Source organism: Prorops nasuta, unplaced genomic scaffold (genome assembly GCF_024137725.1).
Source record: "Prorops nasuta isolate Cenicafe-Biocafe unplaced genomic scaffold, Cenicafe_Pnas_1.2 PNAS00006, whole genome shotgun sequence".
In the NCBI taxonomy this organism is placed as follows: domain Eukaryota; kingdom Metazoa; phylum Arthropoda; class Insecta; order Hymenoptera; family Bethylidae; genus Prorops; species Prorops nasuta.
In genome coordinates, this window is record NW_027116803.1 from 1,672,884 (window position 1) to 1,689,681 (window position 16,798).

At 31.1% G+C, this 16,798-nt stretch overlaps 6 protein-coding genes across 13 annotated transcripts; 4 read left to right on the forward strand and 2 right to left on the reverse strand.

Moving 5' to 3' along the window:
- The first annotated feature begins 3,383 nt into the window (after positions 1–3,383).
- LOC136774576 (lipid droplet-regulating VLDL assembly factor AUP1-like) lies at positions 3,384–5,340 on the forward strand. Of its 3 annotated transcripts, none has more exons than XM_066728976.1 (4): positions 3,384–3,568; positions 3,642–3,809; positions 3,997–4,904; positions 4,998–5,340. In XM_066728976.1, exons 2-4 carry the CDS (start codon positions 3,769–3,771, stop codon positions 5,231–5,233), a joined length of 1,185 nt encoding a protein of 394 aa, XP_066585073.1. In that variant the 5' UTR covers positions 3,384–3,568; positions 3,642–3,768; the 3' UTR covers positions 5,234–5,340. The 3 variants fall into 3 exon arrangements, with proteins under 3 accessions (XP_066585073.1, XP_066585074.1, XP_066585075.1); XM_066728977.1 differs by having other exon boundaries at positions 3,384–3,550; XM_066728978.1 differs by having other exon boundaries at positions 3,384–3,546.
- A 130-nt stretch (positions 5,341–5,470) lies between these two features.
- Positions 5,471–7,215, reverse strand: Ssadh (succinic semialdehyde dehydrogenase). Of its 2 annotated transcripts, none has more exons than XM_066728973.1 (2): positions 7,078–7,215; positions 5,471–7,006 (listed from the first exon to the last, which is right to left on the reverse strand). In XM_066728973.1, the coding sequence occupies exon 2, from the start codon at positions 6,997–6,999 to the stop codon at positions 5,476–5,478; it is 1,524 nt and encodes a 507-aa protein (XP_066585070.1). In that variant the 5' UTR covers positions 7,000–7,006; positions 7,078–7,215; the 3' UTR covers positions 5,471–5,475. The 2 variants fall into 2 exon arrangements, with proteins under 2 accessions (XP_066585070.1, XP_066585071.1); XM_066728974.1 differs by having other exon boundaries at positions 5,471–7,009; positions 7,078–7,212.
- A 156-nt stretch (positions 7,216–7,371) lies between these two features.
- Positions 7,372–8,990, forward strand: cyp33 (cyclophilin-33). Its single transcript, XM_066728982.1, has 5 exons — positions 7,372–7,504; positions 7,572–7,619; positions 7,758–7,927; positions 8,017–8,376; positions 8,462–8,990. The coding sequence occupies exons 2-5, from the start codon at positions 7,580–7,582 to the stop codon at positions 8,777–8,779; spliced, it is 888 nt and encodes a 295-aa protein (XP_066585079.1). The 5' UTR covers positions 7,372–7,504; positions 7,572–7,579; the 3' UTR covers positions 8,780–8,990.
- A 277-nt stretch (positions 8,991–9,267) lies between these two features.
- On the forward strand, positions 9,268–10,571 carry Dhrs4 (Dehydrogenase/reductase 4). 2 transcript variants are annotated; one of them, XM_066728983.1, is made up of 5 exons: positions 9,268–9,445; positions 9,531–9,708; positions 9,781–10,005; positions 10,076–10,210; positions 10,273–10,571. In XM_066728983.1, the coding sequence occupies exons 1-5, from the start codon at positions 9,348–9,350 to the stop codon at positions 10,441–10,443; spliced, it is 807 nt and encodes a 268-aa protein (XP_066585080.1). In that variant the 5' UTR covers positions 9,268–9,347; the 3' UTR covers positions 10,444–10,571. The 2 variants fall into 2 exon arrangements, with proteins under 2 accessions (XP_066585080.1, XP_066585081.1); XM_066728984.1 differs by having other exon boundaries at positions 9,296–9,445; positions 9,520–9,708.
- Positions 10,572–10,685: 114 nt separating this feature from the next.
- Tmtc4 (Transmembrane O-mannosyltransferase targeting cadherins 4) lies at positions 10,686–14,221 on the forward strand. Of its 2 annotated transcripts, XM_066728972.1 has the most exons (11): positions 10,686–11,081; positions 11,157–11,382; positions 11,451–11,634; positions 11,702–11,881; positions 11,945–12,405; positions 12,477–12,650; positions 12,711–12,860; positions 12,927–13,034; positions 13,104–13,245; positions 13,308–13,422; positions 13,831–14,221. In XM_066728972.1, exons 1-11 carry the CDS (start codon positions 11,039–11,041, stop codon positions 14,148–14,150), a joined length of 2,103 nt encoding a protein of 700 aa, XP_066585069.1. In that variant the 5' UTR covers positions 10,686–11,038; the 3' UTR covers positions 14,151–14,221. The 2 variants fall into 2 exon arrangements, with proteins under 2 accessions (XP_066585069.1, XP_066585068.1); XM_066728971.1 differs by having other exon boundaries at positions 10,689–11,081; positions 12,477–12,860.
- Positions 14,193–16,577, reverse strand: Pbp49 (proximal sequence element A Pbp49). Of its 3 annotated transcripts, none has more exons than XM_066728981.1 (6): positions 16,561–16,577; positions 15,468–15,596; positions 15,201–15,390; positions 14,853–15,122; positions 14,544–14,785; positions 14,193–14,472 (listed from the first exon to the last, which is right to left on the reverse strand). In XM_066728981.1, exons 2-6 carry the CDS (start codon positions 15,518–15,520, stop codon positions 14,193–14,195), a joined length of 1,035 nt encoding a protein of 344 aa, XP_066585078.1. In that variant the 5' UTR covers positions 15,521–15,596; positions 16,561–16,577. The 3 variants fall into 3 exon arrangements, with proteins under 3 accessions (XP_066585078.1, XP_066585077.1, XP_066585076.1); XM_066728980.1 differs by lacking the exon at positions 16,561–16,577 and adding an exon at positions 15,911–15,990; XM_066728979.1 differs by lacking the exon at positions 16,561–16,577 and having other exon boundaries at positions 15,468–15,715.
- Positions 16,578–16,798: the final 221 nt, after the last annotated feature.

Sequence of the window (16,798 nt, forward strand, 5' to 3'; positions counted from 1 at the left end):
CCAACAAATTTCCTATAAATGGAGGAATATAAATTTTCATAAGAACCAAATTACCTCTGCTTTTAATCTACTTAAAGTACGTAAAGGCATATTTTTCCGATTTAAAAAAAAAGTTGAATATAAATAATTATTTTTTATTCCTATCAGTAATTACAAAAAAGGGAGCCTATATTGCACTTTGGCAGAATTCACTGATTGAGTTTTTGTTAGAAAGAAACAAACGTTCTTAGAATTGTATATAAAAGATTATTTTGACAAAACTTTAATAGTAAAACGGAGACATATTTGAAATTTGACTTAGTCGCGCTATTACAATTATTCCAAGGAATCTTCTAAAATTTTAAGAATATCTACTTCTTTCTAGAGTAAAATTGCTCAGTGAATTTTTTCAAAGTGCGATAAAGTTTCTGTTCGATCTTTACATGGTAACAGATCGAATCCCGGCTTTTTTTCAGGTAATCGATATTAGTGGCGTAGTAATCGATTATAAATCATTGGCAAGAATTGGTTTTCGTTACACTACAAGAGTCAATTCCCTGAAACATATGCCGAAAGCAGATATCTTCTTGGTAATAGCCCTTCAATCAAGACGTCCCCGAGCACCTTAACCCGATTGAAAAGACGAATTACCTACCGATAATTGAAATATCGAAGTAATAAGCGAGCTCGGTTCCCCTTGAAGCTTTAAACTTTTGATCATACCGCAGCGCGGTTTTTTGTAAAGTTATAAGGCCCGGTCTTAAACGAATACGAGTGATTCCGCAACCTGGCTGCTCGCAAAAGACATAAGGCCCGATTCTAAACGAATACAAATGGTTCGACAGCTCGGCTGTTTGGAAAAATGACGTAACTCGTGCTAAACGATAATATATACGAAATGTGGAATGATTCGCCAATTGAATGCGAAAGTGCGTAACAAACATTGTAACCGGCATACGGCTTAATTCATTGCACGATCGTATATCATTTGTAATCGTGATTAGTGTAAAAGGTGTATAAAACAATGAAAAGAGTTTTTTGTGCTTTCGGACTTTTTTTTCGTAATTTGTATACATTTTATTTATTTAAAAACTAAGCAGTTCCGTCAAGCGGAGTTGCCCCTCAAGCATAGCCTTCTTTGCTATTGAAGAGTTTCTATTTTTTTAAATTATAGATGGGTAATAAAATACATATAATTACACAGGACAACAAAATTAGGGATTTTAAAAGTTGTTTGAGACTTCGAAGTATAATTTTATGTAAATTTTCTCGCTGAATCCAAATTTGGTTCTAAAATTATTACATCATCTGCACTTTTCAAGATATTAAAATTTTCAGATGTAAAAAAAATGTGTTTGGGTATGTTGATTAATCTACAATGTTACCAGCATTAATTATGCTGCGCAACTCTATATTTTTCCAAATAGTACTTGATTAGACGTTTAAAAAAATATTGTGTTCATAGCGATGTCTGTTTTACATACTTAGATATATCAATCAAAATTGCTATGATAAAAACACGATTCTTAATGCCAATGCGACTATGGAACAATTTTCGGTTCTTTTGTTATGCTTAAAATGAAGAAGAAAGTATCATATATCTTTTAATTACAAATCATCACCCTACAAAAAAAATATTTTCTTCTTATTTTGACGTAAACAAAAGAACCGAAGATTGTTCCATGATTATATTGGCCTTAAAAATTGTTTTTTATTTGAGAATTTAAAAAAAAAATGAAAAATGATGTTCACTTTGAAAAACTAAAAATTTTACTTTGATTCGATGTAAAATAAATAGATAATAGGGAAATTATTATTTCATATTTTTTTACAAATAAAATTCAATTCAAGATGAGGAAATTGGCATGCCGAACATTGAAATATCTTACTTCTTCTTTTAAATATAAACATTTAAAATCTCGGAATCGTTAAAGCGTTGAATTTTCAACAATTCACAAGTTTTTTTAGAATTAATGAAAAATTCTACAAATTTACACTGAAGTTTATATCAAAAAGTTCTACACAGTAAACAATTTTCAAGAAAATAAAAAGTAGTTTGTTTCTGAGCTCCGTGATTTGATGAGGAATGCCCCATGTTTCAATTAGAACGTTTAATCGGAGTAATAACATTAAAGGACAACCTTTAAAATATTTTATATATTCTTTTATTGTAATCATTTAAATAAATTTATGATATGTAGAATAGTTAGTTGCAATTCATTTAAACGATTTTCGGTTCTTATAATATTTTGGTATTCAGTTTTCATTAAAGCTGGCTGCTTTCACCATATTATCGCATCAAACTAAAAGCATTGGATTTTTAATTATTTTGTTACTTTAATTATATTTTTTACTTTTCATTATAGATACCATTTTGTCTCAAATAATTTTATTCATTACGTTTAATACAACTAAATTAAACGAAATTTGGTAATATTCCTATAGTGAATTATGCTATAGTCAAGTAACAAGATATCGTCCTTACTAACCTAACGTGACCATTTTTCACCCAACGCATCAAGCACTGCTACCAACTTAAATACTGTATTTTCCTCAATTTTAACTTTTTTTAGTTGGCTAAGAATTGCCTTCGGTACAAATAATTCGAGCCTTCGAGGCTTGAGTGTCCAGCCCCTGGTGAACCCTACCAAGAGTACATACCAAGTCGGGTTAACTTAACACAAAGTTAAAGTGGTATAGTTAATGTAACGGGAACTATACTACTTTAGCCCGAAAGTATACCATATTAGCCCGGCTAGCCTTCAAGCCGGACTTGGTGAATCTCACCCTTAGGACCGGTTCCACAAGCCTTGTTTAAACTGGATTAAGTTAATTATGCTATATTCTATGTGACATGAAATATAGCAAAAATTAACTTAATCCATAGCTGTGTTTTATTTAGCTACACTTTTAACACTTTTCTACACTTTCCGTATTTCTGTCTTTGTCCATTGTATAAGTGGACACCTTAAAAAGTGCACAAAGTGTAAAAAGTGTAGCAACTTTTTGCTAAATAAAACACAGCTCATATCAAAAAAGGCTTGTGGAGGAACCGGGCCTTAATCCACTCATCAGGCAGGCGCCAGGTGGCGCCAGGCAGGCCCGCGCCCCGCAGGCACTCACGTCTCACTCACCCTTTTAACAGTACTACGACACGATTTTGGATCTGAATCCGATTGGTCGGTATCAGTCGGTATTGGTGTTGGTTGGTAACATTTATTGGTATGTACATATGTAGAACATATGTACATACATACATACATACCCACTAGTACATACCCAGTACCCACACCCAGTAGGAAATCGTGTTGGGTGCCTGCCGCCTGGGTGGTTCAGCTATAGTGTAGTATTCATTTTCCCTCCATGCATTTTCCATGTTAAACAGAGAGTACAGAGACCAGAGTGTGCAGCGGCCAGCGAGTGAAACTTGTCAATGCTAGCCGAACCACAGTGTGTAAAGCTGTGTATGTATAATAATGTATACTGAATTCTGTTCACTATTTTTTATCAATTTAAGTCCGTAAATGGATAACGTCCAATAACGGAACGCAGCCTGTCGTCTTGCTGGTCTGTATGTAGTGTATGCTGTGTATGTAATACTATGAACATGGAAAGTAGTGAAAAGAAAATTTTCATTTTAATTGAAAACTTTTGAAAACTAGGTTAAAAGAGGTTAATTAAAAATCACGTCATTGTTGACCAAGGGTTCCTTACAATTACTCCGTGATTAATGTAAAATACTGTTGCTAGGACTTCATTTCCAAGCTTAACAGATGTTTGTTGTGAGAAATGTCACAAATTGATATCCAGGATTTATTTAATAAAAGCAGGTAAGTCGAATTTCTTTAGTAAATAAATATTTTGTAAGATTACGATTCTGATTAAAAATATTTTATAATAAGTAAATTATAAGATATAATTTTATCTCTTTTACTTTTGTACTTCATAAGAGTTGGTAAATATTAAATAGAAAAATGTTATTCTATCAGATCAATTTATATTGGTTTACCCATTTAGGTTTCCATGTGGCTGGCGACTTTTGTCGCTCTTTCTTTATACCCCAGTGGGTTTTATACTTGTGTTGATACGTCTGATAGTGGCTCTCCAACTTTGGCTTTTAGCAACACTTATTCCTGATTGTATTGTATTGCAAAGATTTTTAAGCCATGGACTTAGTTTTGCTTTTGGCATAATAGTAAAAATTGATAGCAAAGGAGAGCCTAGAGATAAACAATCTCGAATCATTATTGCTAACAATGTATCTGTTTTGGATCATTTTGCTCTTTATCGAGGATTACAAACATTGACACCTAGTAACTGGGAGCTTCCTAGTGTTCTTAGCAATGCTTTAGGACTTCAGGAAATGAATATGAGCAGTAAAGATGTTCTGGTTACAAATATAAAACAGTTTCTCTCTACATCAAATAGCAATGTAGCCCTTCAACCAGAATTTGGAACAACAAATAACTGTGTAGCACTTCTTAAATTTAATTCTTGGCCCTTTAGTATAGAATCATCTGTTCAGCCAGTTACAATAAAGGCATCTAGGCCAGAACCTATATCTGTGCATCTTACATCAGTGGCCTCTACATGGTGGACAGATGTTTTTTGGTTTATGTTCGTTCCATATACGATTTTCACATTGAAGTGTCTTAAAATTAGAAGAAATACAAATCATGATACTTTAGTACGTGAAGTAGAGGCAGACATTGCTACTGATCTTGGTCTGCAGACCTGTTCTCACACAATTTCGGATAAGACAGAATATGAGAAGCGTTGTGTAATGGAAAAAACATATAATGGAGGAGTACGTAGAAGAGGATCTCCAAATGCAGTAGTGCAAAGCATTGAAATTCAAAGGATGGCACAACAAGTTAATGAAGTGCTTCCGTTTGTTCCCCATAATGTGATTCTTAGAGACCTATGTAAGTAATAGTACAGTTTATTTATCTTATATTAACAATAGTGCAGATCACACAGTCTTTTACTAAAACAATATTTGTTAACCTTTAATGTAGTAAAAACAAGGAATGTTGATATTACGATTGCCAATATTCTTGATGGCATAGTTACTTATACACCAGAATCAAATCCACGATCAACTTCACCCACGTCATCGCTCAATAGGTCCCAAATATGTACAGCAAAGGATACTAAATTATTAGGCAGTACAACCTTTCAAGAAAGAAAGACTAAAATGATCAGGGAAGCCAGGGAAAGGTATATAAAAAAACATAGTCTTACAAATTGCTGACATTTTTAATGTCTTTCAAAAACAATACTCTTATTGATAATTGTGTAATTAATGTTTTACTGAATATGTATTTACTATTAAATTACATGAATATTATTTTATTTCTATGTAATGATTTTTTTTACTTAAAATTATCCTTATATTCATTTATTGGTTCTTAAAATGCATCTAATTGGAAGACTTCACTAGATTCAGTCATTAGATTATTTTTAAAATATAAATTCTTCAAAATCTTAGTAAAATCAATGTTGTATATTTCCAATACACAGATATTTAATATCAACATAATCATCAATACCACGTTTAGATCCCTCCCTCCCTAATCCTGATTCTTTAACTCCACCAAATGCTGCTTCTGCACATGAGATTAAACCTTCATTAACACCTACCATTCCAACTTCAAGTGATCTAGCTACCCTAAATACTTGAGATATATCCTGTGAAAAGAAATAGCCGGCTAAACCAAATGGAGTATTATTTGCTTCTCTTATTACTTCCTCCTCTTCATGGAATTTATTGATAACAGCAACAGGACCAAAAATCTCTGTGTTATATATTTGCATATCTTTTGTTACTCCGGTAATTAATGTAGGAGCATAAAATAGAGGTCCTAATTCAGACAGTATTTTACCTCCACAATGTATAGTTGCCCCTTTACTAATAGCATCTTTGACAAGGCTGTCAACCATTTTTAATTGACTTTCCTTAATTAGTGGTCCATGAGTAATACCGTCTTTGCTACCATCGCCTAATTTGATTTCATTATTCATTTTTTTTAAAAACTTTTCAATGAATTCATCAAAAACACGACCTTCTACAAAGAATCGGTTTGAGGAAACACAGGTTTGTCCAGTATTACGGAATTTACTAGCCATAGCTCCACTTACAGCTATATCAAGATTAGCCGAATTAAAGACGATATATGGAGCATTGCCCCCTAGCTCTAAGCTTAAACGTTTCATTGTAGAAGCACATTGACGATATAAAATTTTTCCTACTGCAGTAGAGCCAGTAAAGGATAACACTCTTACTTTAGGATGTTCACAGAGCTCTTTTCCCACAGCAGCAGAATTACGTATACTTGTTGTAAGAACATTGAAAATACCTGGTGGAAAACCAGCTTTTTCTGCGAGATCTGCTATTGCTAAAGCAGATAGTGGAGTATCTTCTGATGGTTTTATAATACAGGTACACCCTGCTGCAATTGCTGCAGCAGCTTTACGAGTAATCATTGCATGTGGAAAATTCCAGGGTGTTATCAGAGCTGCTACTCCTACTGGTTGCCTCAATAATAATAATTCTCTATTACGAATTGGAGCTTGTAAAATTTCACCATCAATTCTTCTAGCTTCCTCTGAAAACCACTCAACAAATGAATTTCCATATTTAATCTCAGCTCTAGACTCAGCAAGTGATTTGCCATTTTCTCTAGTTAAAATATTTGCTAAATCTTCAGAATGTGTAACCATGAGATTATACCAACTTCTAAGTAAATCACTTCTTTCTTTAGCAGTAGTTTTTTTAAAAGTTTCAAAAGCATTTGCTGCTGTGTTAATTGCAACATGGAAGTCACTGACATCCATATCAGGTACATTATTAATAACATCACAGTTTACAGGATTTAAAACTGGAAATGTTGATCTGCTATTTGCATTAACCCATTTTCCATTAACATAAGCCAGCTCTTTTAATAGGCTGAAGGTCCTAGCAGGTATAGAGTGAAGTGAAGTAAAACGAAAATTTTGAAAGCAGGAAAACATTTTCATAGAAAAACTGCTTGAAAAATAAAGTCATTTTAATATTAAAGTTAGTGTTAAGCATATAAAAGACTTTTAAAGTATTACCTGTATATAAATTTTTAAAAGAATTGGATTGCCTCTACAAATAAATTACACCTATCAATTCATGTAAAAGTAGTATATATTGAAGAGTTATTTTATTATCAGTTACAGTATTCAGTTTTTACTATTAAATGAAACCACAAAGTCTAATTTTGTCTACTTGCTTACACAAAGGGCAGGTCGAATGATTTCAGTTCAATTATGCCCATTAAATCTCTTCAATATCAATATACATATACTGACACATATAGAGTGACAAAGATCATAAATACAAAACACTAAACTTAACAAAGCAGAGGAGTAGACTGTATAGTAGTAGAGTTTAGGTAGAGGATAGGCCCAGATTGACAAGAGTAAGAAGAATACTAAGAATGTAAATGAATACAAACAACGACGCGCCAGCGCCGGCGCCGTTTGTCATTCTTATCAGGTTATTATTACAGATTAACTTACAGAGATAATTATACTGGTATTATAATAATAAATAATCGTTACAGATAAATTTATGGGTATGGGCACTAACACAAAAAGAACAATATACGTGGGTAAGCAAGAATATTATATTAAATATTACTAATGCATATACATAACCTTACCTCAAATAAAGTTATTTAATTAGGTTTAGGTTGTATTTATGGAAAACTTTTATGTAATGCTAATTATGAAAAATATATGCAATTTAGGTGGTCTTGCTGAGGAGGTAGATGAAAAAGTATTACATGCTGCATTTATACCTTTTGGAGAAATTGTTGATGTACAAATACCATTGGATTATGAATCAGAAAAACATAGAGGATTTGCTTTTATTGAATTTGAAACAGCAGAGGATGCTGCATCTGCTATTGATAATATGGTATTTACAAAATATTACAAAAACTTTCTTTATCTTATCATTTAAGATACTTGATTATAGCTTATCATAACATATATATTGATTGATAGAATGATTCAGAGCTTTTTGGAAGAACAATAAGGGTAAATATTGCAAAGCCACAAAAGATAAAGGAAGGTTCATCAAAGCCAGTTTGGGCAGATGATGCATGGTTGCAAGAGCATGCTGGAGAAACACTTAAAACTGATGAAAATGCTGCATCTGAGGATGTACAATTCCATAAAAAGGGAAAACAAAATCCTCAGGTTTATTTTGACATTTCAGTAGGAAAGCAAGAGTTAGGACGAATAATTATGATGCTTAGAGCAGATATTGTTCCAAAAACAGCTGAGAATTTTCGTGCCTTATGTACCCATGAAAAAGGTTATGGATATCAAGGAAGCACCTTACACCGGATTATCCCAGAATTTGTATCCTTTCTCATATAATTTCTAATTAAGTAATTTTAACCAAATTTGATAGTAGCAACTAATTTTCCTTAATAAAGTGATATAGATGTGTCAAGGAGGTGATTTTACAAATCATAATGGAACTGGAGGAAAGTCCATATATGGAAATAAATTTGATGATGAAAATTTTGAATTAAAGCACACAGGTCCTGGCACTCTATCAATGGCAAATTCAGGTCCAAATACAAATGGCTCACAATTCTTTTTGTGTACAGCAAGAACTGAATGGCTAGATGGAAAACATGTTGTATTTGGACATGTTTTAAGTGGTTTAGATATTCTTAAAAAAATGGAAAAGTATGGAACAAAAGGTGGAACTCCAACACAAAAAGTTGTCATCACTGCTTGTGGAGAATTGACATAATTATTAAGTAAATATGTTTCTGTAATTATCAAAGAAAATGATTATTTTCATTATTTATAATCATCACTTTATTAAAATCTTTCCCATTTTACCTCATCCTATTAGCAAAGTAATTTACCAAAAGAGTAAAAAAGTTTGAGATCTTTTGATTGTTTGTAATAAATAAAGAAATGCAAAGTCGTTCTTCCTCAGACTTTGAACCTGTAAAGTCCACTTGAATATAGACGAAGATCCTTATCTTATATAAATTAATTTTAAATATTCTATTAATATTCTATTTATTCAAGTTAATGCGAATTTAATTGACTTTCATAGTACTGCGCACTGATTAATAATTAAAGTTTTTTTATATCCCGATAATAAATCAGGCATTATTAGTAGGAAAAATATAATATAATGCGAATCGTTTTATTTGATAAATACTAAAGCTTAACATAGTTCGGTTTAAATAACGCTATCATAAAGGCGTCGCTTCAAGCGCTATATCAGAGTCATTCAGTTACGAAAAATTGCAATAGTAAAGTAAATTTATACTTATTAAGAAGAATAACAAATATTCTTAGGAGAAATGTTGCGATCGGCGATTAATCTAAATGTAAGAAACTTTTCTATAAACTGCAAAAGATTAGAAGGAAAAGTTGCTGTTGTCACAGCATCCACTGATGGGTGAGAAAAACGATTAAAAAAAAAGCAAAACATTTCTTGTTTATTAATCTTTAACTATGTATGTAGTAATTTAGAATAATTACAGAATAGGATTTTCTATAGCGAAGCGTTTGGCACAAGAAGGGGCTAAAGTAATGATAAGCAGTAGAAAAGAATCTAATGTCAAAAAGGCAGTAAATTTATTAACTGCAGAAGGATTAAATGTATCTGGCACTGTATGTCACGTTGGGAAAGGAGATGACAGAAAACGATTGTTCGAAGAAGTACATTTTTTTCATTTTTAAAATCTTTTAATAAACCTGCAAATTCTTTTGAAAATAATATTTGACTTTCAGACAAAGTCAAAATTTGGTGGAATTGATATCCTAGTATCAAATGCTGCAGCAAATCCAACTGTAGGATCGTTATTAAACTGCTCAGAAGAAGCTTGGGATAAAATCTTTGATATTAATGTTAAAAGTACATTTCTCTTAATTAAAGAATGCCATCCTTTCCTTCTAAATAGTCAGTCACCATCTATAATTATTGTTGGTTCAATAACAGGATTTCAACCAATAAATGTATGTAAACATAACATTATTATCGCATCTTTTTCTGATTTTAATCAATTTTATCATTGTCCTTTTTCAGTTATTAAGTGCATATTCAATTAGCAAAACAGCACTGTTAGGTTTATGCAAAACAGCTGCTGAAGATTTAGCTTGCGATGGAATTCGTGTAAATTGTATAGCTCCTGGGATTATTAAAACTAAATTTTCAAAGCCTGTATGTAAATTTTATAGATATTGAAATTACAATTTTGTGTTGAAATATTTTTCCCATTGTAGCTATATGAAACAGAGTCAGCACATGAAATAGCTGTTTCAAAAATACCTATGGGAAGACTTGGAATGCCAGAAGAAATTGCTTCCCTTGCTACATTCTTAGCTAGTGATGATGCCTCATACATCACTGGTGAAAATATTGTTGCTGCTGGTGGAATGCAATCAAGATTATAAAAAGGATTATATTTTTATTATTGAGAAATTAATTATATTGCTACAAGTCTCTATACAATTTAATATAATTATTATAAATGTTTTAAGCAAAAATTGTATTCAGTGCAATAAAGAATTTTTGGTAATTATTTTATAATACTCTACTGTACTAGCAGATACTATACACTTTATCCTAAATCCTACTACAGACATTACTCAAAGTCATCACCTGCCCTATAGTCTGGACTGGTATGGACCTGGACCCCAATGACCCTATCTAACTAAGCCAAATAAATCAACATCATTCTGTCTGTAGTGATCTGTACTGTCAGTGTCTGTCAGTTACTATAACCTCAGTCTCAATACTCTCAATAACCTCACTAGTCACTGAATCAGAGGGAATCATGGAGCTTAGCTCTTCTATAGTGTCAAAGCAAATATCATATTTTGCATGGCATCATAAAGTTCTTTAGTGTCAAATGAATGCAAACTAATATATGCGACTGAAAAAATATTGTTAAAACTCTGTTTAATAAATTATGTTTTTTAAACTCATATTTCCTGGAAAGAATGTAGTATATATATTAAAGTTATTTATATATTAAATATTTGAAATATGGGTGTTTTTGTAAAGCAAAAAGAAATATTTCAACTACCATGTAATTTTTATCAACAATATGTTCCTTAATTTATGATATAATCAAAAGCATGATTAATTTTTTTTATATTTATAGATATTCCATTATGGTCTGCTATTATTATAATATGTCTCTTATCCTTATGCTATCTAAATAGTTATAATGGAGAGTTTGTATTTGATGACATTGAAGCTGTAGTTAACAATGATGATGTAAAAGATACACCAATAATAAGTGTTTTCAACAATGATTTTTGGGGCACACAATTATCCCACAAACAAAGCCACAAATCATATCGTCCATTAACCATTTTATCATTTAGGTAAATATGAATAAAAATATATATTTTCTAATATAACAAATATCTCTATTAAAACAAGTATTTTAAAGATTACAGTACTGGATTCGACAACAATTGATTCCAGAGGACTACCATATTTTTAATATAGCTTTGCATATAATCACTTCTATATTAGTTTTATTTGTCTTCAATGTTTTACTTGGTACAGAAGCAAAAAACTTATCATTTTATGCTGCAGCATTATTTGCAGTTCATCCTGTACATACTGAAGCTGTATGTATTTTAAACATAATGATGAAATATATTTCCATGTCATTTAGTATTTCAATCTGTATTCTAGGTTTCTGGTATAGTTGGTAGAGCTGAGCTATTAAGTGCTATCTTTATATGGCTGTCTATATTATTCTACAATTGTGCTATTTTATCAACAAAAATTATTATAAAATGTTCCACTATATTTATTACTATAGTATGTACAGCTATTGCTATGCTTTGCAAGGAAACTGGAATAACTGCCATTGTAAGGAATTTATTGTTTTACAAATATCCAGTCATTTTCTAATTGATGAAAACTTTATTTCAGGGTATATGTTTATTGTATGATTTATTTATTGTCAACAAGATTTATTTAAAGAATATTATTAACACTGTACGAAATATTCCTACACACAGGGGCACAAGAAATTTTATAAAATTAAAATATAATTTTTTAATTAGAGCATTTATATGTTTAAGCACCACAGTAATATTTCTCTTTGCTCGTTTGTATGTTATGGACTTTACAGCACCAGTATTTAAAAGAAATGATAATCCAACATCCTTTCTGAGTAAAATGATGCTTCGTGCTATTAATTATAATTATATATATTGTATAAATATGTGGATATTAATTTGTCCTGAATGGCTATGTTTTGATTGGTCCATGGGTTGTATTCCTCTAATTAAAGAACTTGATATGAGGATTGGAATTGTTTGTATCTTTTGGATTATATTAACTAAATTTTTTTTCTTTTTTGTTTCAAATCACAACAATAAATTACAAAGGTATAATATAACAAAATAATTGCATTTATTTTGTATTTTGCTATATGTAATCTTTATTTTTGTTGTTACAGGAGTACAATAATAGGAATAATATTGTTGATTATTCCATTTTTGCCAGCAAGTAATTTATTGTTTAATGTGGGCTTTGTCATTGCAGAAAGAACATTATACATTCCAACCGCAGGCTATTGCCTTTTAGTTGCAATTGGATTACAAGAGCTTGGTAGAAAAATACTTGAAAGAAGGTTGCTATTATTATTTTATACAATTCTTATTTTATTATTCTTCGCTCGATCTTACATTAGGAGCAGTGAATGGAAAACAGAAAGTGTTCTTTTTAAATCTGCCTTACATGTATGCCCACTTAATGCAAAAGTGCATTATAATATAGCCAAAAATGCAGCTGATAACGGAAATGTACTTTTAGCAAAATTAGAATATGAGGAAGCATTAAGGTGAAGATATTTAATTAACGAAATATAACAAAGTTACACAAAAAATAAAACATATATTTTATATAGATTAAATTCACAATATGCCCAAGCTATGAATAATCTAAGTAACTTATTAAAGGATGAGGGAAAATTTTCTGAAGCTGAAAAGTTGCTCAAGAAAGCTGTTAAATATCAGTAAGCTAGACCCTATCTTTATTTATAAGCTTTCTCTTACGTCTATAATAAAATTTGTATATATTTTAGAAATGATTTTGCTACTGCTTGGATGAATTTAGGAATAGTTTACTCTGCACAGAAAAAATATGAGGACTCAGAAAATAGCTATTTAACAGCTCTAATGCATAGACCTAAATATGCTGACTGCTATTATAATCTAGGTGTATTGGTAAATAGATTTTTTAAATGTTAAATTCGATTATCCAACTGTTTTATTAAATTTTATTTTAGTATTTTGAACAAAAAATTTACAAAAAAGCTTTAATGGCTTGGACAAATGCATCAAAACTAAAGCCAACTCATAGAAGAGCTTGGACAAATTTAATATTACTGCTTGATGATTTAAGTAAGTTTTATAGATGTAGCCTGTGTAGCCACAAATAAAGTGCTTAACCCTTTCAATACTGTGGGGATATATAAATCCAAGAGAATGTTTAAAAATTACTGGTGCAAAAAGTATTCGCTTTTAAATTACTGCAGGGTCATATGTCTCAAGGCATTTATTCGAAAACCATACTTTCTAAAAATCTGAAATTATGTACACATGTTCCTTTACATATTTACAGCACATTTAGTTAAATTATATAGAAATATCTTCACTTGCCAAAAATCATATTGAAAGGGTTAAAGAATATAGTTTATATTACTTCTATTATAGAATTTTAAGCGCGCATATGCACGACTTCGAACGCAGCTATAATTTTATAATAAAAATAGAAAATATTTTACTAATTTTTATTCTCTTTTGTTTAAGATATGCCACAAGAAGCAATAAAAGTAGCTTCTGAAGCTTTAAATCATATTCCTAACCATGCATCAATTTATTTCAATATAGCAAATATATTAGGTAAAGCAAACCAATATGAAGAAGCTGAGAATTACTTTAAAAAGGCGATAATGAAGGATCCCCATGATGCTATGTTTTATACAAATTTAGGTGTCTTATATCATCGATGGAATAAATTAGAGAGAGCAGAAGAAATGTATAAAAAGGCACTTACGGTTGAACCAAACTTAAGAAGTGCCAATGAAAACTTAAAAAAGCTTGAAATATTAAAACTACAAATTAAATAACTTTTTTTAATAAAATCAATCTCTTCATTCATTAATGATTAATTATTCACTACTCGAAGGTGTTTCATCTACCATCACATTTGGATTACGTGGATAGGCATAAGCTTTAAAATTTCCAATCTTTATACCATCTATATAATTAAATGATCTAAAGCAAGTATCACAATAATAAGCAAGATCATGAGGTACTCTATCATTATCAGTTGTAATCCAAGACACTGATAAATCAGAACACATCATACAATATTTTGTGCCGGAAGGCTTTATTCTTTGAACTCTGGGATATGCAGCTACAGCCTGCTCATCATTTTCATTTATCAATCTGGAAATATACATTTTTTCATTAATAGTTAGTAATTTTAAAAGATATTAGATAGTAAATATATATTTTACCTAGCAGCACTGAAGACAATTAAATGCTCACAACTACCTTGATGTTGATAAACCCAGGGAAAACCAAACCGTACAGTAAGTGAATCTATCCTTGTATGTTCTAACGATGCTGTTTGAAATGAACCTAAATCACGCATCTGTGCCCATTGCTTAATTACTTGGCTATAATTAAGATTATTTGGGTCTCTAGTATCATTGTAAAAAATGTTTTCTATAAAGAGAAAACCAGACTTATAAACATCCTAAAAAGAGAAAATAAATTAGTTTCATAAAACCAATTATGCAGATATTAAAATCTATAAAACTAACTTTTGCCATTGGACCTAATTTAACATCAGGATTATTGCTAACTTCTGTGGGAATAGAGAGATCAGATATGCATGATATTTTGTCTCGTAATTGAGCTAAAGTTTGTGAACCAAGTATTTCTATAACACGACTTAAAACTATTCTAGGAATATGTTTGTAATCTTTCAAATTATGTGAATAGTGTTGAAAAGGTTCATAAACTCTTACAGATACCAATATATCTTGTCCAGGTATGGCAAGATTATCTCTTAATTTACAATCCTCATATGTCTGAAAATAATATAAATGTAGAATATATAAAATTAAATCAAATTAATAGTTCTCACTATTATCCAAAATTTAACTTACAATGAAAGACTCCTTTTTATATTTTCCACTAATTAAAGCATTATTTTCTTGCAATGATTTTTCTACATTACGAAGAGTATGTAAATTGGTTGCTTTTGCAGTTTGTATTTGCTTAAAGATATATTTACATCGCATTCTCTGAGTAGACTTAATTTTTGATACTTCACCTGGTACAGTTAGATTGTCAACACTAAGCAATACAAATAATTATTAACCATATGAATTATAAAAAACCAAATATAATGACATAATCATATATGAAGGTACCTGCAATAATCAGTTAAGACTTGCATGTCTTCCTCACCAAATTCAGCATTCATAATATCAGAAATACAGGTACTCTGGACTTTCGAACCATCTCCATGATAAATCCATTTAATACGTTTTGCAAAATCACTAAAATATTCCTTGATATTAATTTTTTCAGATGAATTTTCATTATAGCAATCATATACTGCGTCCATAATAATTAAGGGTTATTTAAAGACAAATGTCAAAAAGCAGCTTTTAAATATACAATGCATGGATTCAGACAGAGTCAGAGCTAGCCTGACTAATGAGTATATCCTATAATGTTCCGACAATCGCGACATCTATATTTTTGCTGATAAGAAACCCGGTATACCGACGTAGTAACACCAGGTAACACACTAGCAAGTAATATAGCCATAGTAGGGTAACAGCTGCCAACTGGTAGTGTATCTATGTACCTGCACTTATCAAGAAGGTGATAATAATGGTCGAACGAATATAACGAAAGAAATGTTGAATCCATCGAATAGATCTATGGCCTTTATGGCTGCCACCTCTATCGTCTTGGTAATCAAAGGAGACAGTGAAAAATGAGATAGTTAGGATAACTCATTAGTTTCACAAACCAGAGATAAGTATGTTATGATTTAGAAAAATTCAAAAGATAGTTGAAATGTTCTAAGTTATACACGTTAATTGTTTAAATAGTCCTAGAGCGTAGATGTAATTTACCGTCGGAAATATTAATTTATTCACGTAAGATCTGTCTGGATAAAAAAAAGGAGCTTGAAAAAGATTTTTTGTAAAGATATGCTATATCTTAGGGAAAGAGCTAAGTTTTTCTAACTCTATACTTTGAAGCGAATTGACAAGAATGGCAAGTATTACCATACACAAAAGTTATAGGAATTTAAGTGACATAGCATTCTTAACGGCAAATAATTTAATAAAAGCCGATGAAACACTACTATCTTTTACGCGAAAATGTCTATAATAATAGTTTTTGTACCAACAATTGTATTAAATACTTAATCAACGTCAGCGCGAGTAACCTAAAAAAAATCCAGGATATTGTTGCATAGATGTTATATTTACTTGTCATACATACATGATAGCTTGAGGTAAGTATAGGCTTGTATGGGGGAGTGTCAGTAGGAATTATTGCGCTTAGATGAGTTGAAGAAGGCAAGTGCACTGTGTACAATGAAAATGGAGAGGCGTAAACCATGGTGGCTCATCACGCTGCAGTGCGCTCGCCAATGGTCCGTGCGAATGTGGCTCCGCCTCTTAAGCGTGGCCAATTTTCTCCATTCGGCCGCGCTCGGTCGAGCGTGCGCGCGCTTACC